The following is a 25,020-nucleotide window of genomic DNA, read 5'->3' on the forward strand; positions in this document are numbered from 1 at the left end:
CTATTCCCCTTTTCCAGATCCTCCCTTTCCTAGCACAGTGTTCTGGGAAATTTCCTGTGCATTTCAAGACACACTCACACTATGATACCCAGGCATGTGACACCAGCTTGTTCCTGCTGGAGACTTCTATGTGTATTTTGGGTTGGAAAGGAGCATTAAGGTTTATCTTGTCTTTTCTTCAGGTGTTTGAAGTGTTGGATCTGCATGCCACACCATTTTGCAGTTGAGAACCTCTGTCAGATGAGCTCATCTAACTTCACTGTGTTCATCCAGGCATCGTCTTAGCCCGATGCAATCCCGACTAGAGAACACTGTGAGAGCATCCTCTGAAATTTTAGCTGCATGAGAAAGACCTTCCTGACATAGTCAAGTGAATGGAGGTTTTATACTCATTGACTGAGCCTTACCATTTCCTGTATGACTGGGGATCCTATCAACAGGCAACAGCAGACTACACACTTGGGTAAAGCCACTTCAGTCCCAAGCTGGGAATCAAGAAATGATAAAGGAAAAAGTGAATTTAGAATGGAATGACATCATATTTTCAATTTTGATTGTTCTTGACTTTAAAAGTGGACACTGATACTGCTACAAGCTCTAGGCTCTTCAAAGGCCAAGGTAATGTTAAGACCCCAGAAAATGGGAAACAAAGCATCTCTGATGCAGCTGTTAATCAAAACTGACATTCACATTTCATTTCGACTTTTTTACTTTAATCCCTCTGAAATGCAATATACATTTCAGAAAGATGATTTCTCTTTTTCCTTTTTTGATTTCCCCAAGAAGCATCCAGTTTAAGCAGTTTAAGGTTGTAAATCTGACCAATTTAGAAAAGGATGTGAACACAAATGAAAATTAGCCAACAAAAGAAATTAAATTGAGTTAAATAGGAGGCTATTAGCATACCTTACATTCTCTTCTGTCACTAGCTGTAGGTCCTGTGGAAAGTGAGTCAGGTAAGAATTAACCAGAGGGGACAAAACAGCTACTGCTGATGTTATGCACTATTCCAGACACAGCAAAAAGAATATAGAATAAATAGTATAAAAAGGTGTAAATCTAGGATTATGCATTTCCACAAAGATATGCTATTCATTTTTAATCAAATCAAGCTCCATTGCACCTAAGTAAAAACACAGCAGTTGCCACAAGCAGTTCAAATTAGGTATAAATATTTCTGAAGAGTTCATAAGACTATAACCTCATCTTTCAAGCTTTTTAGTTCTTCACTTCCTTTACTGATTTATGGAAACAAGTAGATGAGACTCCCCAAAGCTTGTCACACTGCATCATTATTTATATTTTTCCCAATCGAGTATAACTGCTCCAGATTCAAAATGGTAGCACCCTGGATCCACTCATTTGGCACACACATAAAAGTGCATGCACATATAGGGAATAGAAAACCCAGGCAATATAAGTTTATTTGATTATAGTCATTAATGCTATACATTACAGGTTCAATCCTGTTCCCTTTGATGTCGATGGTAATACTCCCATTGAATTCATGTGCTCTGAAAAATGCCTGAGTTTTGCAAATTTATCATTTTGTCATCTATGCTTCAGGTAAAAATCATAACCTGATGTTTTAGACTTGGTTTTGAGCCAAATGATTTTTACTAAAGGTTCAAGGAACGCATACTTGTCCTTCAGAGAGGTGCCAATCCACTTTACAACCAAAGAGTAAAACAGTTGAGGTTTTCAAAATGGTCTGAGGGATGCAAACATCTCACGGGTGACTACAGCAATCTCAGCTTTCAGGGTCTCACTGCAGCAAACAGCAAGGCCTCCTCTTACTGGGGGCATGACGATACCTGCCTGCTTAGGAAGAACTGGGAAAGTCATTTGCAGAACACCAGAAGCAAAGGATCGTTCATGCTACTGAACTGCAGCTCTTTCAGTGAAGCATCCTAAATCCTAATCATTTACATTACCCATTCCACCAGTTTTAAGTGAAGCAGGTTTCTTTCTCTCCTCCTCCTCACCTTCTCTCAGCCTCTCGTGGAGAAACTTGCATAGTGAGATATGTTAGGTAGTAAGAGGCAAATTCTTCTGGTCATCATGGTTGTTCAACCAAACATATTCTCAACAGCAATATTCAAGTAGTTCTAAAACAAGGCAGATGAGCCTCCCAAAAATGGGATTTCACTTTAAGTCAACAGAAAGGATGAGAGAACACAGAAACGATTTAGGTGGGTATCAGATGTTGAGAGGACATCGATTTTGAAAGCCTCTCCCTCTGTCCCAAGTTGACGTACCAAGAACTGGGACCCTGAAGAAGGCAAGGAGATCACAGGGGAGCCAGGTACCTGATTTACTGAAGGAATGACCCCTAGAACTGCCACTTGCTTAAACTAGACTTAAGAAGTGCTGAGCATCCCCAAAAATCTGGCCCCAGAGGTTATTGTACTGCTTGACCTTGGGAGCATGTTGCAAAGGTGCGGTAGGCACATTTACCACTTGGAGCAGGTGAAGAGTGGAGAAGGCAGTGGACTGAAACCAGTGTGTGGCTGGATAGACTTGGATCTGGGTCTGGGAGAGCTGAAGAACAGGTGGTGGAGATGGTGACCAAAAATGTGCCCAATTCTCATTTGTATTTAGGCCAGAGAGTCACGAAATAAGCTTCTGTCATCACGGCTTTTTACTACACAGAAAAGAGCACAGGGACACATGTTGATTTCTGCAGCTACCTCTCTCTGGAGCCAGCGTGTTTAGCCAGGAAGCAAATTTGCCTCCATGGAGCTACCCCACCAGCCCAGCCTAACTGATAGCCTGGATCATGACTAGTAATGCTAGCAGAGGGAGATAAACAAAATGGAAGAAGACGATACCAAGACATTCCTGAAATAGCTTTTCTGCAGCGTACGTCATACATATTGATTTACTGGCACAGGATTTATGTAAGGTACTCCACAAAATTTGATTAGGGCTTTGACACTAATGAATAACACAGTGTAGGGATCCTTCCAGTAAACTCTCTGTTCCCTGGCCCTAAGCACATCAGCGATCTGTCCTGTCACAGCAACCCCATGGCTGCTGACTTCAGTGGGAGCAGAACTGAACCTATAGTCATCACAAAACATCTCCCTGTGTTGTTTGGTTTGCAACACTGGTGAAGAGAGAGATGAAAAATAGTAACACTGTGCTTCAAAAACTACTACCAATAGCTAATTCAACGACAAACTTCTAACGGTATTTATAATGTGCCTTTAACTCGCCTTGCAATACTATGAAGAGGAAGTGTCAGTTTGGGGAATGGAAAAAATGTTCCTTTTCTACTTTGTAAATTGAGTTTAAATGTTCTATGTGGCTAAGATGTTCTTTTTCATAACTCACAAATCTGTATCAAATACTGGTGTCTACGTTGCTCATTTTCATGCTTTATGTATTACCAAACCGCACTGTTGACAAAGGACTCTGCGTTAACAGTGGATAGCAAAACAGAAACTGTAGCTGCTGGTTTTAAAATCAAAATATTTTCAACTGAAACATTTTCACTTTGAGGATTTTGGTGCATAAAGACATTGGCTATTCACCTTGATACTGTCTGCCAGGCTTCCTTTGGTGCCTCTCCTTCCACCAGGTTGTTTCTAGCATGGCTTAACATGAGGTTTCCCTTGATGAAGAAAGAAACAAAACCAGCACTTGCTTCCTTCCATTTTTTTCCCCTGTCCTTAGCCTATTTGCCTCCCTTCTCCACCTTCTTACCTCCACTGTTGAGGCTCAACCTGGGCTAATGTCCACCAGCTCGGGAAGGTGGCTGCAGTCTGTCCCTGCCTGTCTGGTCCCACAGCGATGTCTTGTCACACCAGGACACCCCAGCCAGCCTGCCCGGGCTCTGCAACAAGCTTATCCTCCCTTCATCCCACCCAGGCTCATGCCTCTGCCCCTCTGTAGTTATGTTTCCACCCCCAGAAATCCTCCCTGAGCTCTGCTCCTTCACCTCTCTCCCTGCACAGGCAAAAAGGCAGCTGTGCACAGGCCCCACATGGCAGCCACTGTTTTGCCTGCCATCATGGTCAGCGCAGGATGGAAACCAGGGTGCCGCTCCACAGGCCTGGTGCTCCTTTACATGGACCCACTTCTCCAGCAGCACCACGGAGCGGCCGCTCACCCATCATCATTCATCCGCCCAAGGGAGAAAGCACGAGGACCTCTCCAGACCCATCCAGGCCCAAGCGGAAAACATGGCGGAGGCCACACCACCACAGTTGTTCTCCTCAGCTTGACTCTCGTCTCCTCACTACTGCTGTCCTGCCAGGGCACCTCACGCCCCATTAGCAGGACGCTGCTCCCCTCATCCCCAGCCTGTTCATGCAAATTTCTTAAGATCATAGAATCAGCTGGGTTGGAAAAGACCTTTAAGATCATCAAGTCCAACAATGGTTGGACATTCCCAGCACTGCCAAAGTCACCACTAAACCATGGCACTAAGGGCCTCGTCTACACAGTTTGTGAACACTTCCAGGGACGGTGACTCCATCACTGCCCTGGGCAGCCTGTTCCAGTGCCTGAACACCCTTTGGGGAAGGGATCTTTCCTAATATCCTGTTTATACCTCCCCTGGTGCAGCTTGAGGCTGTTTCCTCTTGTCCTGTCACTTGTTACTTAGGAGCAGAGACCAGCCACCTCCTGGCTCCATCCTCCTTTCAGGTAGTTGTAGAGAGCGATAAGGTGTCCCCTGAGCCTTCTCTTCTCCAGACTAAACCCCACAGGTCCCTCAGCCGTTCCTCATCGCCACTTGTGCTCCAGACCCTTCCCCAGCTCCATTGCCCCTCTCTGGACCCACTCCAGCACCTCAATGTCTCTCTTGTAGTGAGGCACCCAGAACTGAACACAGGATTCGAGGTACAGCCTCACCAGTTCCCAGTACAGGGGGACAATCACTGCCCTGGTCCTGCTGGCCACACTGCTGCTGATACAGGCCAGGATGCTGTTGGCTTTCTCGGCTGCCTGGGCACAGGCTGGCTCATGTTCACTCCTCGTTGCGCGGCTCTTCGCAACATTACGGCTACCGGGCGGCGGCGGCACGCGAGGAATGCGCGCTCCCGCGGCGAGTGCCGCGCGCGCCCAGCGGGGCGGGATGACGTCATGAGATGCGGCCGGTCGCGGGTTCCGCGAGGAGCGGGGCGGAGGATGGGCAGGAAGGAAGCGCCCGGGGCCAGAGCGGCGGCGGCGGTGGCGGTGGCTGCAGCGGGAGCGCGGCCGGCAGCGGGGCAGGAGGCCGCACGGCCGTTCGGCACGCACCCGCGGGGCGGGGGGGACGGGAGCGGGGCACGCACCCCCGGGTGCTGAGCCGGTAACGGCCGGCTCAGGCAGGGGACCCAGCCGGCCGGGCAAGGTGAGAGGCCGCCACCGCGGCAAGCTCGTGGCCGGCCTGACGGCCGCGGCGGTTGTGGCCGGTCCCCTTGTGTGTCAGCGGGACCGGGCGAGCCCCGTGCCGAGATCTGCCCGGTCCGCCTGGTAACAGCCCGGCGCCGCCATTGGCTCCCGCGCACGGCCGCTTCCTGCGGCCGCGCCGCCCCTGCCACCCGCCGGGGGCTCCCTGGGCCAGTGCCGCTCCCCGCCTCCGGCACCGCCCGCCGCTGCCCGGCGCCCCGCCGGGGGCCTTTATGAATGAAACGCCGGCCTCCTGCTGGAGGGGACTCGCTGCCGAGCCCACCCCAACCGGGAGGGCGAGGATGCTCTGTGGGGCTGGGAGAGGGAGCCCGAGCTCCCGGTGCTCCCCGGCAGCTCGGGCAACGTGGCCGGGAGCAGACGTGGGGAGGCAAAACGCTGTCACCATGCAGTGAAGTGGGACTGGCACCCCCGAACCAGCTGCTCCCCAGAGAGGTGCTGGGGGTCAATTTGGGGAAGTCCATTAAACAAGATCCCTGGTCTGGCCAAATGCCAGGACTGCAGAGTTGTGGCGTGTTTCTTCATTAAAAATTAAAACCTCCCTGGCCAGCTGAAGTTGTGAGGACAGAAGTGTGTGTCCTTGCGTGTGAAACAGAGGAACACAGGCAGGGGGTGGAGACACCATCTGGATTTGCATGAGGGCAACTGAGATTCCCTGGCCTGTGATGTCCTCCTGTCAGAGGAAGACAAAATGGAGACACATGGTCAAGTGAGCAGGTAAACTAGGAGAGATGGGCACGTATCTCACACAAAGAAATGATGTAGGCACACACTTGTGATCCCTTTGGCATTGCTTTCCCTACAGGTCATGCAGGAGAGAGGCTGGAAGTGTTCAGGGCCAGGTTGGACAGGGCTTGGAGCAACCTGGTCTAGTGGAAGGTGTCCCTGCCCGTGGCAGGGGGTTGGAACTGGATGAACTTTAAGGTTCTTTCCAACCCAGATCATTCTGTGACGCTATGATGACTCCATGGCATGTCCACCATGGCATGTCACAGCCTCCCCATTCAGGAAACCCTTACGATGCTGCTGTGGGTGCCCAGGCGATGCTGAAGCACTGAGGCCAAGGTGAAGCCAAGTGCTTGGGTCTGGAGGGGCAGACTGGCAGCACGCACCCCAGGCTGTGGCCTTCCACCTCGGTGCAGATGAGTTGTTTCTCCCACGCTGTGGTGCGTTGGCTTCACCTCCAGTATCCTCCCACGGGCCCCTGTCAGCCCCTCGGAAAGTGACGAGTTCAGAAGAGACTCATTGTTTCATTGGAAACAAGGCAAAGCGAAGCTTTTCCAGGTACGGGCAGCTCCGGCAGGGAACGGGAGTTACTTACGGCTGGGTGCTGCTGTTGCACATCACGCGTGAACACGCTGTTGGATGAGGCCCCAGCAGGCTCCGGCGGCTGCCGGCACCTCCCTCCCTCCTTCCCTCCCCGGTTCATCTCCCTTCAGGGGCTGGAGGAAGCTCTGGCCACCATTTTGCTGCTCTGCTGGGGTCTTTTCTCTGAGCGGTGGTAGTGGCTGGGTGCCGTGTGTGGCCTGCTGGGATCAGCTGGTGCCCAATCCCCTGCCACCTCTATGTGTGCCCCTTCTGCAGGGTAAAACCTTTAAAGTGAAAGGAAAGACCTTAAAAAACATAAGAAAAAGCACCATTTTGATGGGGAGGGGGACACCCCCATAATTCCTTTACAATTCTGGCATGCAGCAAAACCATCCAGGCTGGGAAAAAATAGGGGCTGAGAAAATGGGAGCAAGCTTTTTCCCTTGGGATCAGCTGCAAAGGCCGGGAGTTAAGGTTGGGAGCGCGCAGGTAAGTGTTAGTGACAATAATAATAATAGATAAGGGACAGGGTGCTGCCCGGCTCCCCCTGCCTGGTGCCCCCAGTAATATCCCGAGCAGGTCTCCCTGTATCCACATCCCTGCGTGCCTGTGTGTGGCCTGGCCCCATTCATCATCTGGCTCCCGCTGCAGAATCCGCTCCGTTTTTAAAGTTATGCATGATACACTGAAGAGACAATTTGGGCTTCCCCCACCTCTCCCTCGCCCTTGAAGCGAGAGAGCCCTTGCCTCATTTGCATCGAACCATGCTCGCTATAAGCGCAGCAAAGGGGGAGGACTTGAAGCCTATGGGATGGCTTTAGGGCTCTGCCCCTTGCTTTTGGCTCTCTCTCTCTCTCTTTCTCATTCTCTCCCGTGCTTTGATCTCTGCTTAACAACAGTAACGTCACGGGGACCATACAGGAGAGTTTTGTTGGAAGTTATAAAGTTTTGCAGCCTCCAGAGGGCTGTAGCGGCAGTAGCAGAAGCAGCATCCAAGGGAACTCCTGGAAGGGGAAGAGAAGAGCGAGCGAGGAGCGCCTGCCTCAGCCCTGCTGCAGAGAGCTGACTCGGGACGACGGAGGCGGCCATGGAACATCAGCTGCTGTGCTGCGAGGTGGAGACCATCCGACGAGCCTACCACGATGCCAACCTCCTCAATGACAGGGTGCTGCAGACGATGCTGAAGGCGGAGGAGACCTGCTCGCCCTCCGTCTCCTACTTCAAGTGCGTGCAGAAAGAAATCTTGCCATATATGAGGAAAATAGTTGCCACTTGGATGTTGGAGGTTTGTATCTTGCAGGGATTTCCCTTTGCAAGCTTCGGCACCCAAATGAATTAAACCCGAGAGCTGCTCCCCCATCTCCTTGCCTTCACCCCCCCTCAACCATTAATCCCCCCCCAAATTAGTTCCCCGACTTCGGAGCCGCCCGCGTGTAACGGGGGCACGATCGTCGCCGCTATTGCCGGTTCTTTATCCCCGCCGCGGAGGGGCGGCGGACGCCCCCCCCAACCCCCCACGCTACACCGGGCTGGGGGTCGGGGGGTGCCCCGGGACCTTTTCCGGCCGTCGGGGCGAGGCGGTCCCGGCGTGGGGGTTCGCGGGGAGCGGCCGGGTCGGCGGCACCCCCGGCCCCAGTGCCCCCGGGGAGCCTTTGCCAGCTCCTTTTTTTTTTTGTTGGGGGGGTGTGTGTGTATATATTTTATTTTAAATTAATATTCTTGTACACGTATGCAAGCGGCTTCCCGTGCCAGTATTACGCGCCATCTTTGTTCTTTTATTTGCAAAGCAAAAGTGTTTATTAATCGAACCCCCCCCCCAGCCCTCACACTGAAGAAAGTCCCGGGGGGGACCGAGCCGAGGGTGGGAGCTGCGGGGGGCAGCGGGGCCGGCGGACCCCGCTGGGGCTGCGGGCACCGGGACCGGCCGGAGGGGCTCCGGCGGTGCTTTGCGGGGAGCTGCAGGGTGAAAGTTTCTTTGTTCAGCGCGAAGAGCGGCTGTGGAACTGCGGTCACCCCTCAAAGACACGCTTGTGCCGCGGCGTCCGGGCTGCAAGGTCGCCGGGGAAAAGCGAGTTGGAAAGGACCCCGTCCCATGGTGCGAAGCGCCCTGGGGGTGTCCCTTCGGGAGCCTCAGGAGCTGGGCTACATTTTCGTGCCTTTTCGGAAGCTCTGCGAGCCCGGCATCTATTTTTAATTAATTTTTGAAAGCGCAGCGCCCTGCCTTTGCGCTGGGAAACGTCGCGCCCGGCTGTGCTGCAGGGCGAGGGAGGGAGGCGGCGGGTTTCACTTCGGGGTGGCTTCGTGGAGCCCCCCAGCAGCACCCCGTGGCCGGGGCTCGGTAAAGGACCCCCGCCGCTTCGTTTTCAGCTGTTTTCGAAAGCTCGAATGATTTTTTAAATATTTTTAAATATTTTTTGAAAAGATGACGTCTGGGGAAATGAGGCTGGACGCCACCTTTGTGTCTCGACCGGAGAGGGGGGAAATCGGCGGCACAACGGCACAGCAGATGACAAAAAAGCGAATTAAGTCAACCTTGGGGAGCAAGGCCCGGCTCTGCACCCCATTCCCAGGAGCGGAGGGTCGCGTTTTCCTCCGCTTTTTCTTCACTTTTCAAACTGGGTTCTCGAGGCTGGAAAGATGGGGACAGACCTTCCCCTCTTCAACACCCCCCCTCCCTTTTTTAATACCACGAATCGCCTGCGGATTTCTAACGCCACAGTTCTCCCCACTTGGTCACTCGTGACTTTCATTTTCTTTGATGCCTCTGTTTCCCCCTTCTTTACGCGTTTCCCCCCAGCTGCATGCCCCCCCTCGTCTCCTTCAACCTTGCCCTGTAAAGCCTGGGGGGTGAGGGGAGGGGGAAGCCTGCTTTGCCTCTGTTAAATTGTTCCTAAACGATCTCTCTCCTTTTTCCAGGTTTGTGAGGAGCAGAAGTGCGAAGAGGAGGTTTTCCCCTTGGCTATGAATTATTTGGACAGATTTTTGTCGTTTGAACCCCTCAAGAAAAGCCGGTTGCAATTGCTCGGAGCTACCTGCATGTTTGTGGCTTCAAAAATGAAGGAAACTATTCCTCTGACCGCGGAAAAACTGTGCATTTATACAGATAACTCCATCAGGCCCGACGAATTACTGGTAATTTCACGTTTAATCACCTCAGGAAAGAAAAAAAAAAGAATAAACAAAACCACGTAAAAACCCCCCAAAATCGAACTCGCCGACTGGGGACCCCCTGGCCCCGGGGAGGGCGGTCTCCCCGCAACGGGGCTGCCGCCGGCGCGCGGGAGCCGCTCCCCGCGGCCTCGGAAGCTGTAGCCCCATAAGGGGCGCGGGGCCAGGCCCGGGAGGTGGATGTGGATGAGGCCCGGGATCGGGATGGGGATCGGGACCGACCCAGCGCTCCCCGGCCGCGGCCCCCGGACGGCCGTGGCTGGGCGGAGCGCGGGCGCCCCCTGGCGGCCCCGCAGCGGCGGGAGCGTCCCGGTGCATATTCCGCCCCCCCCCCCCCCCCCCCCCCAGTCGCCTGCGCCCCCAGCCCGAGCCGGGGTTCCTCCACAATGGGTTCCCTTCAGTCCCGTTGTAGTTCCGTCGTTTCTCCCCCATTCCTCTGTCTCCCCGCCGCCGGGGAAGCGGGCTCGACCGAGAGCTGGGGCCCAGCCGCGGACAGTGCCCGGCCGGGTGCGTGTGAGCAGAGCTAACCAAGTTTTTCCCCTATTCTCCTTCCTCTTCTCTTCTCCGCCCCCCTTCCCCCCCCCCCCTCTTGTCTTTGCAGCAAATGGAGCTGCTTCTGGTGAATAAGCTGAAATGGAATCTGGCTGCAATGACCCCCCACGATTTCATTGAACATTTCCTTACTAAAATGCCTCTGGCAGAGGACACCAAGCAGATCATCCGTAAACATGCTCAGACTTTTGTGGCTCTGTGCGCTACAGGTATGAGCCCTGCAAGTTAAACAAACCATGTTGCTTTCCCCAACATGCAACTGCCCCCCAGCTTGTACAACTTCCCGTAGCTGTGGCCTAAAGTGAGCTACAGGGAGATAGTTTAAGCCCCCAGTTATTACCCTTTGCTTGTAGAAGGTGTATTACTTTGCAGAGGTAAGTTTGGTTTGGAGAAGATGTTTTGCTTCTGAGCAGAGTGCACGTTGCTGTCGAGGCGGGAGGAGTGTCCCCCCCTCTTTGTGGCTTAGCTGTGGAGTCCTGGCAGGATTCCTTTGCCTCTGTACACTGGATTGTATGTGAGGGCTGCACGGGGAATCCCTCCCTGCATAGGTTCATTCTTAAGACAAGGTTGTAAAAGCAGACGGAGATTTTATGCTTGTGAATAGCTCTGCATGGAGAGGGTTTAAAACTTCCCTCTTCAAGCTGCCTGTTGGCCCCCCCGTCCTCCTCCTTGGTGGCTGGTGGATTGGAGGAAGGCCACACGGCACTGAGGCTTTGCTGGCACAGCACTGAGCCACTGCCATCTGCACCCTGCTGACCACGTGCTGCGCTGAAGCCTCCAGATACGCTGAGTAGGGAGGTATCCACACTTGAAAATTTTGGTGGGACCTGTGTGATGGCACGGCTTAATGTCACGTAGTTTTATTGTCCAGAGGTGGATTTGGTATATAAAAAGATGGAAGAAAGACTGCAGGCACTCGGAAGAAAAGTTTTTATTGCACAGAATCGGCCCTACTGCAAGGCCTAAAGATAGAATGACCGAGTCATAAAAGAGAAATACATAAGCATTGCTCTTCATGGCATTGCTTTTCATCTTGGGCCTCACACCAGCCCAGTGGGCAGTCTGTAAATTAAGATTGCCTGGAATAATGCTTGGTATTGGGAGCACCACAGCCTTCAGACAGCTTCAAACTAACGGCAGCGGCATTTTGGGAATATCAGACCTAACTCTCCGTGCCAGATCCCACCCGAAGCTTCCTCTGCTGTTAGCTAAAAAGAGCAGCTACTGGGGCTCCCTTTTGGATATGGGGATGTTTAACCTAGGTTGTTGTGCTGGCAATGATAGGGATGAAAACAAGAGTAGTTCAAAGGTTGGAGACTTGCTAAGAGTCCAGTACTTTGATCTACTGTCGGTGGTGTTATGTTTCTTTTAGGAAGCACATCCAGAGCCTTTATTTAACACTGCTATGCACCACAGCTGGAGAATGGATCAGTAAATGAGAACCATGTTCTGGGAGTTTTACTTAGCTTCTTAAACAACCCCACAGTGCTGAGCTCACCAGAACTGGGGCCCTCTTCAGCTCCCTACAGAAGCTGGGATATTGCCTGGGGAAAAAGCACTCAGGAAGGCTGCCACTAGGCTCTGTGTTTTTATTGTCATTTTTGGATGTCGGGATTTTCTTTTGCCTGTTGCTTTCCTCATGGCTTCTTTGTTGGCTAGTGAAGATCACATGTGGCTTAAGTAGCACCTGGACTTTGCTTTGCCTGTTACTGGGTTGTGTTGTATTTCCCCTTGCCAAAATGAACCTAGATGGACTGCAAACTGCCTGGATGCTGTGGGGCCTGATCCAAAGTCCATTGGAAACACAGACACTTGCTTAAGTGGCCTCAGGGGCAAGTACAGTATATCCTTTGCATGAAGTTGAGCCTGTGTCCTCTGCTGTAAATGAGAGGGTCTCCTAAGAAGAGCTGGCAAAATAATGCTTGCTTAAAAAATGAAAGTCGGCTTCACAAGGTGAAGGTTGTGGAAGTGTTGCTAGATGTGCGTGTATGTGTTTGCTCCAGAAAGAGAAGGTTACGCTTCAAGGTGAAGTTAAAGGGGAATTCCTTCTAAGCTCCCTGTTCAGTTGTCTGGCTGGTAGAAGTGGATTTGTTTGATTTGGTTTAGTTGTGGGAAAAAAAAAAGAAAAATTCCATTTTCACCAAAGGATGTCTTTGTGCTGTGGTAGGTTCGGGCGAAAAAGCAAAGGGAAGAAGAAGAAAAAAAATTACCAGGGGTTGTTTGAAGTTAACACATAATTGAGCTTAATGAATGGGGCTTTGGCATGGCCGAGCAAGGCAGGGAGAGCTCAAAAGGAAGCAGGCCTCTTTTGGCCCAAGTTAAGACCAGTGTTGAGGGAGAACTGCAGCTCTATACAAGCATAACAATGAATAGCAACAAATATTGGAGCTTCAGCATTTCATTATGTTCCTCTGGTTATCAAAACATACTAGGTTCCTTTTATACTATTATTATTGCTATTATTATTGTTGTTGCTTTCCTCCTCTGGGATGGAGAAAGATCCCCCCTTTGAAACGAGCGTGTTACAATTCCCCTATTCTCTGGCCTTAATAAAATTGGAAGTCTCAAGGTATGTGACCAGTTGGAACCTGTTGCATCTTGCAGCAAGTGATTTATGTTCGCAGTTTTGATTTGCCTCAATGAAAAGATTTTCATTCATAGCCCCCAGCTCTCCAGACGGATGGAATTGCTGCTCCATTTAAAAAGGAAAAGGGGTGACTCGCCTTGTTAGGAATTTTTTTTAAAGCGCTGCAGCGCCTATATGCCTGCTTTGTCCTCCCTTCAGGGTGGCTGGCATTCTTCTCTCTCCTCCCCCTCCTCTCTCTCTCTCTCTCTCTCTTTTTTTAACAACGCTGAAGTTGTTTATTCTTTTTGGATGAAGTCTCAGATAGGCTACTGGGGATGTGTGCTTCAATTGATGGGGCCCCCTACCCCATTGTGGCTGTGTCAGGTCTAATTCATCTCACCGAAGCCCCCTTGTTCCTGAGCGCTCAATAGCGCAAGATGAGGCGATGGAGGCTGACAATGATGCCACACTCTTCACTTGGGGGCATCCAATTACAGGCAAGAGGGGCCCCCTGATTAATATGCTGAAATTAGTGGCCTCTGCCACAAATAATTCCTTGTTGAGTTGCAACAAAAAGGCAGTCCATGCTGCTTGTCTGGAGTGGTTATAGGGACAGACACAAACTGGTCATTTAAACTTCATTATCACTTTTCCACCTTGGAAAGAATGAGGGTGTGACTATGAATTCATGTTCTTGTTTACTGCTCCATTTAAAAGAAGGATGCAAATATTAATCCCAAACTGGATCCTGTCAGGACAGACTTATTAAACCAACACATTTTGGTCATGTTCTGTTTGCGGAGCTCACTAAATAAGTGTCATGAACATGCTGCCACTCTACCACCCATATGAGCAGCCCAAGCTTAGTGAAATTCATGCTTGCCTACTGAAATCCCTCATGTCTGAGGCCTACCTGCAACTGCATGCGGTATTTCAGTGAGGGGACAGGCTTTGCAATGTGTGTAGTGTCAGAAAGTAGTATGGACTACTTGGATTTTTGGGAATGACAGAAGCTTGCTAGAAGATGGGTCTATTTATTTATATCCGCCTGGCAGTGGACAGATTAGGAAAAGGGAATAAACTAAATTCATTTTAAGCATAAATGAGACTATTTTAGATCAAGCTTGCCTTTCTGCTGGCAAGGCATCTCAGAAGTTTGGCCACAGTTCATCATATCTGTTTAATTTCGAAGGTTTGTAGCATGCGGGGTAAAATGCCCCTTTGAAGATAGGTATTGCTCCGGGCTACAACGGAGTGTCAAAGGTATCCGAATAGATTCAGAAAGGGGACTTTCACAGAGTCCCAAAGTCTTTAGTTTCACTGGTAAAACATTCACACAAAAGTTATTTTATCATAATAAAGGAGATGCATGATTTAATACTGAAACTGTTCCACTGAGCCCTCTAAGCTGTCCGTTCCTTTGATTTCATTCAAGGGTTTGACAGACGGTTTATATTTTTTCAACCAGAGGAAGTTGTATCCTGATAAAAGCTGAAGGAATGCGTCTCAGGTTCTGGTGTACAATGTGGCATTTCCTTTTTTCTTCCTCACAAAATTAGACATTTACTTGTGCCACTTGCTTCCTTTGTTTCAGATTCTCCTCCAAGGTGCACACTGCCCTGGATCAAATGCATTCATGTTCATCAGAAAGAGTCTTGGCATTAAAACGTGGAATATTCTTATTAAAAAAAAAAAACAAACAACACCAACCCAACAAAGCAAAACAAAAACCCAAATGAAAAACATGCTAAATGGCAGAGATAGCCCCTTAAGGAATCATGGGAGTGGCTTTGTGGTGAGACCTACAGCAATGCAGTCTGGAAGGGGGCCCAGCCTCTTGTCAGCATGGTGTCACATCAGAATGTAACTGATTGTCCGCCAATTCTTGGGACCCCCATCACTTAGTTATGCCACATTTACATTAAATCCCTGTTGGCAGGATGGATGGCAGCCACTGACAAGAGACTAGCTTGAAACAAAGCATTTTGAAGATGAAACCTTAATTTAAATATGGATTATCTGCCTCCTGACAGGGTTAAGCGGTCTTTCTCTTCCTTTTTTGTGGATGTTGTTGTTCATTAAAGCTATATTCCTTTGACTGTCAGTGCAAAGGTTTCTGCTTTAAAAGGCCTGAGGACTTGTTATTAGAGTTCGCTTAGGATTCCATCACGCACAATGCAAACAGGTTTTCTTGGATGTCTAGTGCCACTGACCCTAGTGGCATTATTCACATGAGCAAAGTATTTTAACATTTGAAGAACAGGGGCCCTGCTTATGATAGAAGTCCGTCGGAGTGATGAATGGCGTCCCAGGCTCAGTGCTAGGAACGGCTACTCGCTAAAGTACAGTTGCTTCTGTGGATAAGTGTTTACAGGTTTGGACCTGTAACAGTTCAGAGCAGGAGGCACCTTTCTGCTTGCAGTTTTCCCTACCTTCTTGGATGCAATACTTGGCAGCTGAAGCCCTCCTGGTAGAAGGGTGTATGTGTATGGGCAGGCTTCTAAAGCAATCATTTCAGTCTTTTTTTTTTTCTCTCCTTTCTTCATACAGATATTAAATTTATTTCAAACCCACCTTCCATGATTGCAGCTGGCAGTGTGGTAGCAGCTGTGCAAGGCCTGCATCTGGGGAACACTAACACTTTCCTCTCCTATCAATGCCTCACACACTTCCTATCACAAGTTATCAAATGTGATCCGGTAAGTGATTCTTTCTCTCGGTTGATGTCCTGCCTTAGAGTTTAAGAATGAATATAGTAGCTAATCTGACATAAATCTTGATCAAAGTCAAACCTTGGACTGAGGATTGTTGAACGTGTTCTCGTGTCCATCCTAGTTATTTAGCTGTCATTTATAGCCATTAATAATCTGTGATTATGCTGCTGCAGTTCACTGATAGGAATGCTACATCCGGTTCTGATGTGTGTAAGAAAGGTGTAAAGGATGAAGCAAAGGAAGAACTCTGCATCCATTTAGGACATTGCAGAGGCTGTGTTTGGTTGTAGGTAATTAAACCAGGAGTCTGTGTAAAACAAAACTTTGAAAGCAAGGCCATGAAATAGTTAGTGAGACCTCGAGCTATCTCTGACCTTATCTTTGACCATTCTTGAGGCCTTTTATTGTGCCAAGTGGTGTGAAAAAGCCCTTCTTGAAAGAATTCTAATGATCTAATTTGGTTTATTACGTGCTAGACCTGCACAGTAGCTGGCATTGAATTCTTTTTTTGAAACAAATGCTTGTCCCACGACTTTCTGACAAGGTAGATGGTCCTCACAGGACTCTCATTTTGCCCTGCAGCTTCCAGGAGGTGCACATCAGTAACTAGTGAGCAATAAACCTTTCATGAGTGAATAGGCCAGGAAGGGAGCCTACAAGGAAGACCTAAAGTCAATGATCCATGTCATAATGGTGTGTGAAGTTGGGGCAGAGTTGAGCTTTGTTTTGTAACAATGCGGAAGACCAATAAATGGATACTTTAAAAAGGTTCCTGTGAGGTCTCCCAAGCGCTGGACAATGAGTCAAAATAAAGACAAGTCTGTGGTTAGCAGCAGAATCTTTGAGATGCTGTTCAATTATTTTACAAGTTAATAATGTAAATGCATAGAGAACTGTACTAGTCCAGACACTGCAAAACTAGGTTTGTATAACTGGACTGTTGACAGGATTAAGTGATTTCTGGAAAGATGAATCATAATTAATGACTCACAAAAGAATATTTAACTTTTGATAGAAAGTGTGAAACAGTTGCTGACAAATATGATCTCTCAGCATATTATTTTGATCACCTTAATAGTGCCTCGGTATTGAGGGTGTTATTTTTGCCATTTATCTTACTGCAGCTAAAGTAATACGGATGCAGTGCTGAAATGTTAAATACTATAAGAACTGCAAATGCTGCAATAAAATGCTGCTCTGTTTGGTATGTATGTGTAATGTGTAATGCTTCTAGTCAGTTTGTAGATATTCAGTGTATGGTTGGCTACTATCCAGCGCCAGATATCTGAAGCAGGTACTGAGGAAAAATACTAGGCTCGCTATCTGTCCTGACAGTATCTGATTCAAACAACATTATTTAATCATTCCTGATACAGAGCATTGAAGTAGATACTCTCACATCTTGGAGAACAACAGCATGTCCTTATGTGACTTGACTTAGTTGATGACAGAGCTCTTTTAAAAGAAAACAAAGTACTTTTAGCAAGAAGGAGAATTCTTATTTCTTTTTTTACTGTCCAGTCATTGCAAGGCCACAGTCTGTATAACCGAACTTAACAGCTTGAAAAGGAAGTAACTAACTCCCCTCCAGCTTTTCATTGCCAAATGTGTTAGAACAGCTAACACAGAAGTGTTTTTATAGATTGCTACACAAAATAAGCATCATCAAATAATATGTATTTATCACTGTGTTTGTAATTGAATAAGGGAGCAGCTTCTTTAACTACCATGGCTTTGAATAGAGAAATCTGCTTGGTTTCACACAGAGCATGAGTCCCCTGCAGGGATTTTCCTGTAAGAGGTGCCTGTGTAATCCATGGTATCAAATGCTATTCTCATTATCTTTTATGAAGTTTGTTACTCCACTGTGATGGTTCTCCTTGTGCAAACGAAGAGGCTTTATATTGAATTGTCTTGAAATACTAAGAGCATGCATTATAAGATGGCTAACATTCTCTCTGATTATCTATTAGCTAGAGCAGCTGGTCGGTTGAATTTCAGGTTATAAAATTACACTTTTTTTACCTTTAGTTTCAAAGACAGCTGAATCTAAAGTAAAATGAGTATCACCTGATTGGAATTCCTTTATGGTTCATGTTTATGTTGGTAGGAGTCCAGTTTCCCATTTTGCCTTTGATCAGGGGTAATTAGAAGTCAGATAATCACAATTAGAAGTCTTGGGCTGTCTTCCATCATTCTATTCTTGACCCCATCATCCAAAGAGATTGAATTTTACCTGACATTCATTTCCAGGCCAGAAATTTGCTAAACTAGATTAGATTGGGTTTCCATGCTGTCTGTTAGTACACTGGAATTCATCTCCTGCCTGCCCCTACTCAGAGGCACCTTCAACCATGTGCTTGTTATCCAGAGTGGGTCAGGCAGTAACAAAGGATTTCCAAGCAGTTTGTTTTTTGTTGTTGTTTGTTTCCTTTACTATCTGGCCCTGGAGTCCGGTCATGGCTTCTGTGTCTGTTAAAGGTATTTGACCACACCAGTTAAGCTAGCGAGTCTTTTTATTTTTCACCGAGGAGCTTAATTAATCCAGGAAGGGTTTATGATCTTGAACAAACTGTGGGCATTGAGAATTTGGGTAGTGAAGCAGAAAAGTTGTTGGGAGAAGTTATCAGAGTAATGCATAAGGTTTGGATTTGCTTTTCACTGTTCAGAAGTACTGAGAATGCAAAAAAGCTTTGATGAGGTTGTTCACAGGGCATTTTATATTTTGCTGCTATTTTTGCTAGCTCTAATGAAACTATTCATCATAGAATCACAGAATGGTTAGGGTTGGAAAGGACCTTAAGATCATCTAGTCATCTGAATAAGAAATGAACAGAAATGCCTAAAACATAAAATAATTACTGTTAATTCAACTGCAGCTTAAAATGGTCTCTTCATAATAAATAATAAATTGTAAAGATTATGTTTTAAAAAAATACATTTACAACATGCTGTACTCTGAGAATCTCACAGCAAAAAAAAAAAAAAGTGGTAAAAAAATACCTTTAAATTATACAGTCTTGAGTAATTATCCACGATTGGACTCCATAGGGAGAGTAATTTCTAGAAATGCTTTTGAATGGTTTTAGTTTTCAGAGCTCAAACATGCTATATACAAATGGTTAGGATTAAAAAACCAATACCAACCAAACACAAAACCCCCACCAAACAATCCACCCCCCTCTCCCCTCCTAAAAAAGCCTACAAGGATATGTGTTGCTCTGAAAATATAAATTGGCTTTCGATTTGGAACGCTGAACATGCTACCTTGTTAAAACAGAATTATCCTCCAAAATGCCTGATCTGTAACCCAGAATACCTAAACCTGTATTCCTGTATTATTTAATACATCTAATTCCAAGTGTGACTGAGGTATGTGGTACAGGACATGCAAGGAGGAGCCTTACAGTCAGGATTGATCTGTCATACGTTGAGAATGGGTGAAAGGACTTCATAGAGATCTTATTGTGAAGGCCAGAGGTATGTAGGAGCCAAAGGCATGATGACTTTAGAATATGAGGCGTTTCTTTTTGTCATTTAAAATGCTGTGTGTCTCTGTCAAGAGGAAATATTACACTAGGGTTTAAACCAGAAAAGGTCATAGGTTATGTGTTTTCAGTGAGCTGTAACTGATGGTCTGATCTGCTTAGAGGTAGGATTAACCTCCCTCTCTCTCCGAAAGGACTTGCAGAGAATTGTTTGCTTGGGTTTCTAATCTTATTTTACCCCAAATGCCATGTGCCCTTATTGGTGGCAGAGGAGATTCTTGTGGTAGTGGAATCAGTGAAAAGCTGGTAGATCACACAAGAAGCCTCTGAATGAAGGCAGAATTGAAAGTGGGAAATAAAGAAAACATCAGGCAGGTCACCCTCTCAGGAAAACAACATTCATTCTCAGTCATGCACATCCTAACACTTTTGACGGCAATTTATCATGGAAGACTGGGTTCACTGCAAGGGCTAACACATGTCATAGGTTAAAGCAGAAAAGCCAATCCTGAAAGGAAACTTCAAAGTCCTTAATACACAGAGTTAAATATGTTGGGAAAAAGCTTAGGATGTTTGTTATAAAGATAGGAGTAAACACCACGCTGGAGGCATTCTGGCAAAATGTCTTGTGATTGTTTTGCCTATTTAAGGCACCATTTCCATGTCATTGCAATGGATGTACATGGCTCTGAAGAATGCAGCCAGAACTTGCAGAAGGTTGTGATAGGTTGAGCTAACAGGCCTTCTCCAATTTTAACTGCTGTGGATTGATAAATAGAATTGGATATAAATACTCATGGTATTATTTAATAAGTTACTTTTTCCCACCATAGTGCTTGTCCTGGTGCTTTATGCTTTTAATTCACACTGATGTTTGTGTGAGTGGTGAGGGCCTTGGACCTTCCTGAACACTCATTAAGATGGTGGGTACATTCTGCTCAGAGAAAATGCTTGTGAAGCAAGGGAAGGAGATTTCACCCTGGCTGAGATTTCAAGGTGACTGCAATAGCAAACTGAAAGTTTGGCAGCACTTTGTAATGCATGGTTAGGAAGGTGTGTTTAGTGATGCTTCTGATAAATCTTCCCACTCTGGGGTCAAACAGTCCAGGACGTTTTTCTGTTCAGATGCTTCCCGAGTTAGCAATCAGGTTGTTAACTTGAGCTGCCCACTGCTGGACACAGCAGCAGCTGGCAGGCAACTTTGGTGGGCATGTATATCTAAATACATGTGTATCTTAGCACTTCAGAACTCAGCCTGGAAAATCCACTGTTTATGACCATCACTTCTAGTAAACTGTACTGCAAAAATATTTCGGTGGCCCAACTGTGGCTCCAGCCCAGTTTCATGTCTTTCCAGTACTACTCATTTAATTTTGATCGATTCACGCTGCTGTCCAGTCAGACTGTTTCTCTTTTTTCAAAAGGTATAAAAAACAGTGAGGTAAAATATATTATGAATGGGCTTTTACAGCACAGGCACAGTCCTGCCTCGGTTAGTTACTACATGTGTCACTAGTGGAGTGTGCAAAACATTCAGCTGTAGACCAGTGGTTGAGACTAACCACAGAAGGGCAGAGGACCATGTATGGAGTTGCTCATCAGGCCATTAAATAGGAGAGGGCAAGAGTTAGTTGATGACGTAAAGATCCAGGCCAGCATCCTGCAGAAAATGGGGTAGCTTGTCCAATCCTTTTGCTAATCTTGTTCTTCCCACACTCCTTTCAGTCTGCTGCCCTCCCAGATAACTTGGTTATATTTCTCTTGCTTTTTCAAGAAATGGTATTTGTTCTGGGATCTTACTGTTTTTCTAAGGGACTCTGGATCTTTTTCTGCTTCCACTTCATCTTCTGTAGGATTGTTTACGAGCCTGCCAAGAACAGATTGAATCCCTCCTTGAATCCAGTCTACGTCAGGCACAGCAGCACAACGTATCTTCAGAAACAAAGACTGTAGAGGATGAAGCAGACCTTTCCTGCACACCTACTGATGTGCGAGATGTGAACATTTAAGAGGACTTCTTCTAAAGGGTTTGCTCGGCCAGAAAAAGCAGACAAAGAAAGGGCATCTGAGAAGGAATCAGCATCAGGATCTCCCCCCCAGAAACCCTTTTCTCCAGGACATTTTTATACCAGAAGGGAAAACCAGTCTTGTTATATTTTTTCTTGCTCTGTCTCCCTTCCATCTGTGACTTCAAACAAACAAATAAACAAAAAATACCCCAAAAACTGTCTTAAAAAAAAAAAAAAAAAAAGAAAAAAATAGTATTTGCATTACCCCCAAGGGTTTGTGCTACAAAAATAGAGGATTTTATACAATAATAATCAACTAGTTTTTATATTAAAGTGTTCTTGTCTGTATGTTGTAAAAATAGGCATTAACACACAAAATGTCTCCAGGGGAGGTATTAGATTTGATTTCTTACATATAAAACAAACCAACCAACCATTTTTAAAGTAGAAGAGGGTTGTTTTTTTTTTCCTTCTCTGATAGTAAATGAAATATTTTTTTTTTCCTTTAAAAAGCATAGCTTTAACGCAGTTCTAGGCTTTTCTGTATCTTGCTTGCTTATGCATTTAGTCACTTTATAATTCATCTGTAAATGTTTATTTTATTTCCTTAGGTGTTTTTTTTTATCATCCTCTTCACCTTATAAATGGTTAACGTAACCCATAAGTTAGTGTATGTTAGTATGCAGCATTATTATATGTTAATCTTTTTTTTTTTGGTGCCTGTGGATTGCCTGTGCATAAGGCATTTGTAGGGTTCCAGCTTAGCATTGTTGGGAAAGGCCAATGTACTACTCATACAGTACTCTATTATAAAGAGAAACCGAAATAGTGACATAATATATTCTATTTTTGTAATCTTCCTATTTTTATAGTTACCTGTGTAAAAATGCTGGTCTGACCCCACAGATATTCAGCCTAATGATGGTCAGGTTCAATCCACAGTTCAGTCTTTTATTTTATTGTTGTTTGTTTGTAATATTCTAAAACCATTCCATTCAAAGCACTTTCAGTCCATTAGATATAGGAAATTCTTTTATTGTGTGAGAATAATTTTTTTTTTTTTTTTAATGGAATGGTTTGGAAATATATAAGTGCTTGTTCGCAAACTTGGAATTGCAAAGCAAGTGCATTTAACTATGGTGTTAGAGGAGAGGTGATATTTTTTTTTCCGAAGGTTGTGTTCCAGTGAGAGAAATTGCATTCACAAATTGCCAGGAGATACCTTCCTTTCCTTTTCTATAGAAAAGTTGAAGTTTAGAATCCTTTGGTGCCAGCTCATCTTTATAAAATTAGGGGGCCTTAAAGGTTCACATATAGGACACATAGTTCTAAGGATTGTCGCTAGATGTTTTACAACTGAAGGTTTTTAAACACTAAAATATATAATTTATAGTTAAGGCTAAAAAAAGAATATTTATTGCAGAGGATGTTCGTTAAGGCCAGTATGATTTGTAAATTAATGCAATTGCCCCTTTTTGTTTTTGAAAGAAAGATTCTTTCTCCCCTTGACGTTGCAGTTTTAACACAGCTTATTAAAGAAGAAAGGATATGCTTCAAAGGACAAACCCCAAACAAAGAAGTCTGCTCGGCCCCTTCCTATCCATGTTCAAAAGCAGTCTAACCACGCAACAAAACGCCATAGTTAAGAGATATGAGAATTGGAGTACTTGAAAGAAGGTTTTTATTCCAGTATATGCCCCCCTTTTGTTTTTATTTAGCTACAAATAGAAAATTTGCACATCTTGGCTATGTATCTTTTTATTATTATTTTAGAAAGTAGCTGAAGGGACGTGGACATAGCTGTTGAAGTTGATGCTCGAGGAGAATGTGATGGTGAAATGTATGTGAGAAAACTGCCGCTAAGGTGTTGATTGTAAAAAAAAACTCAACAAAAAAAACCAACAAAATGACAAAAAAAAGGACAAAAAAAAAGAAAAATGAAAAAAAACTTAAAAATTAAAAAAAAAAAAGAAAAAGAGAAAAGGAGTGGATGCTCCATTTTTATTGAGCTGCTATGGATAAATTCCCAGCATGGTTTGAAAAAAAAAATTAACATTGCTTTTCTGTATCTTTGTCATTGTGTTTTGCTGCTATTTTGTGGATCAGTTTGTTTTTGTTATACAATGTCATATACTGCCATGTTATAGGTTTTAATTTTCTCATAGAAAATTATTGACATCACTTTTTTTTGGTAGATTTTTTTTTTTTATGTGATCAATTTTTACTTAATGTGATTACTGCTCTATTCCAAAAAAGGTTCCTGTTTCACAATACCTCATACTTCAGTTACCCGTGTCTAGACCAGGTTTTAATGTTCGTACACAGTGCCTCATAGTTCTACTGCAGACGGAAATGCATCGAATGGGTCTCGCGATTTGCAACTAGGTTGCATTAACTTAAAACCAGCAGATATTTCAGAACATCAAGTAATGTTGTTGTAATGCATTTTATAAAGCTGGATTCTTTTTGTCTGATCTGGGGTTTATTATCATAGTAGTTTGAAGCTGTGTTATTAGCCACATTGATATACGAAAGGTGCATTATAATATAACTCTTGTATGCCACCTGATGTGGTTTCCCAGCAGTTGGGACGCATCATTTGGTATGATAGGTTATCTTCTGGAACTCTAAGTATTGTGTGTTTAATCTGTTATGATATACTAGTTTGTTTTGGTTTTTTATTTTTTTTTTAATTATAGCATAATGCTAATTTAAAAAGCCTGTAAATCTCATAAATAAGCCAGCTAACAGAGTTGTATGCTGAAGAATAATCTAGCTGTTGCCTGTATGCTGCTAAACCAAAACAGAATTAGAACTCATTTTGAGGCAAATGCAGTTAAGATCCTACATAGTGCATAAGTAAAGCATTGCAATGCTACTAGCAGTCGCAGGACCCAGGAGGACTGGATACATTCTGTCCAAATTTCAGGAACATTTCTAACTGCTTACCTCATGAAACACTTCTGTTCGTGGCATCTCTGTGTCTCTGAACCAAACATGATTATTGAGTTAGTGCTTGTTGGTTATAATTATGTGTTACACTGAGTGGCAGTGTGTACTGCAAACTTCTTTAATAAAATATTGTATGTACTAGAAGGCCAAATCCAGAGTAAGTGGGTTCATGTGCCAACAGAGATGCTTTATTTGTCACATTATTATAACAATCTGTAGTAAGCAAGCAATTCAGATTTGTACATTTTTATATTGTACTCATTGGCATCACTGGTCTGAAATGCACATTTTCACCAACAGACCTGTAACAGACAAGTTTCCAGCAAAAAAAAGCCTAAAATCTAGAAATAAAATTGGTAAAACCCAATGTCTGCTTCTTGTCTTTTTTATTTTTATTATTTTATTTTACTTTTACATTGCCTTCATGAATGCTGAATGGCAGTAACCACCTGATGGCAGTGAGTAAACCACACGACATTTTCTGGTTTTGACTCTCTGTGCTTTAATAGTTGCAATGCTGAAGACCTTTTGTTGTTATTTTAGGAAACCACAGGGTTTTTTGGCAATGGGTAGGTGACTGCTTGTCACAGTGATGTGTGTTTTTAAAGCAGCAAAGTGGTTTTTTGCTGAAGACTTTCTTTTAAACATCTACTCGAAGTAGAATACCATTTGGTGGTTCTTGTCAACAAAAGCTAAAATAAAGTAGGTGTGGGATGGTACAGAATACTTATTTGTATTTATTTATCAGCATAAGGTTTTGTGTCTTAGATACCTTTACAGAAGATTGTTTTCAAAGCAGTGAGGTTAACCTGCCTTCTTTTCCATCCCTTCTCCTCACACACAGCTTTTGTATCTTGTTATTTTAT

General features: G+C 45.4%; 1 protein-coding gene across 1 annotated transcript; it reads left to right on the top strand.

The window, feature by feature from the left end:
• The first annotated feature begins 7,530 nt into the window (after window positions 1–7,530).
• Window positions 7,531–24,521, top strand: CCND1 (cyclin D1). The gene is made up of 5 exons (XM_030484689.2): window positions 7,531–7,990; window positions 9,622–9,837; window positions 10,475–10,634; window positions 15,542–15,690; window positions 21,047–24,521. Exons 1-5 carry the CDS (start codon window positions 7,793–7,795, stop codon window positions 21,200–21,202), a joined length of 879 nt encoding a protein of 292 aa, XP_030340549.1. The 5' UTR covers window positions 7,531–7,792; the 3' UTR covers window positions 21,203–24,521.
• Window positions 24,522–25,020: the final 499 nt, after the last annotated feature.

Source organism: Strigops habroptila, chromosome 4 (assembly GCF_004027225.2).
Source record: "Strigops habroptila isolate Jane chromosome 4, bStrHab1.2.pri, whole genome shotgun sequence".
Taxonomy (NCBI): domain Eukaryota; kingdom Metazoa; phylum Chordata; class Aves; order Psittaciformes; family Psittacidae; genus Strigops; species Strigops habroptila.

What these genes read in the sequence shown, in the direction of transcription:
- CCND1 (XM_030484689.2), top strand. Translation starts at nt 7,793, where the DNA reads ATGGAACATCAGCTGCTGTGCTGCGAGGTGGAGACCATCCGACGAGCC. An exon ending in TCAGGCCCGACGAATTACTG is followed by an intron (nt 9,838 to 10,474) that starts GTAATTTCACGT and finishes TTGTCTTTGCAG; the next exon opens with CAAATGGAGCTGCTTCTGGT. An exon ending in AAGTTATCAAATGTGATCCG is followed by an intron (nt 15,691 to 21,046) that starts GTAAGTGATTCT and finishes CATCTTCTGTAG; the next exon opens with GATTGTTTACGAGCCTGCCA.